This window comes from Octopus bimaculoides, chromosome 23 (assembly GCF_001194135.2).
Source record: "Octopus bimaculoides isolate UCB-OBI-ISO-001 chromosome 23, ASM119413v2, whole genome shotgun sequence".
Lineage (NCBI taxonomy): Eukaryota > Metazoa > Mollusca > Cephalopoda > Octopoda > Octopodidae > Octopus > Octopus bimaculoides.
In genome coordinates, this window is record NC_069003.1 from 24,345,850 (window position 1) to 24,346,764 (window position 915).

The 915-nt window shown below is 40.4% G+C and overlaps 1 protein-coding gene across 1 annotated transcript in view; it reads right to left on the reverse strand.

Annotated features, from left to right (window-relative positions):
* Nucleotides 1-915, reverse strand: part of LOC106883459 (sushi, von Willebrand factor type A, EGF and pentraxin domain-containing protein 1) — a 26,308-nt gene that overhangs the window by 20,175 nt on the left and 5,218 nt on the right. The window contains exons 5-6 of the mRNA XM_052976162.1: nucleotides 573-663; nucleotides 401-461 (exon numbers count right to left, since the gene is read on the reverse strand). Of these exons, the coding sequence (XP_052832122.1) occupies nucleotides 401-461; nucleotides 573-663 (152 nt within the window). The remainder of the gene's footprint in view (nucleotides 1-400; nucleotides 462-572; nucleotides 664-915) is intronic.

Here is a 915-nt window from a genome sequence, read left to right on the forward strand (position 1 = left end):
ATTAATAACATCATTAAAGTAGTTGTATGCTGTCAACTAATGTGACAGTCCCCTGAAGGGAATAATACTACTGTTGGTTAGACCTAGAAAGCTGCACTGCTTTCTTTTGGCCTTGAGACATTTCCTGTGTCCTTATGTTTACAAGGGGGAGACAAGCACCTCCACCCAGCTAAGCCTGCATCCAGAGACATGTTTCTGAGTCTTTGCTGGTCATCAGTCTTTGCTCGTCATCACCAAAGACTCAGAAACATGTCTGTGGATGCAGGCTTAGCTGGGTGGAGGTGCTTGTCTCCCCCTTGTAAACATAAGGACACAGGAAATGTACACACACACACACACACACTGTATATAAAGGGAGAGAAAAAGAAAGAGAGAGAAAGAGAGGAAGTGAGATACTTACTACATGTATCTTCAACAAGTTCAGAGCCCATTTTACAATACTTCTTGGTGTCAACGTTGACCTTGTAAAGAAGAAGGGAAAAGAGGTTAGATGCTTATATATAGAAAAAAGGGGGAGAGAATAGCATGCAAATGCTTATATTTTCAAATTTTCGATATAAATACCTACATACCTTTTTATCCAGGGCTAACATTTTTAGCATAAATTTTAAGATTTGTTCTGTGGTCTCTACATTGCCAAAAGTAGCATGCTTCAGTTTGGCCCTGGGAAAATAAAGCAATAGATGAAAATATCATATATTTGTGGATCATATGACTTGTGGCTTTTTTCTTTTGTATTGATTAAATATTCATGAGACAAAGTACAGCTGCCATGTAGACCAACCTAGACTGAGTAGAGGACTGTAGACCAGCCTAGACTGAGTAGAGGACTGTAGACCAGCCTAGACTGAGTAGAGGACTGTAGACCAGCCTAGACTGAGTAGAGGACTGTAGACCAGCCTAGACTGAGTAGAG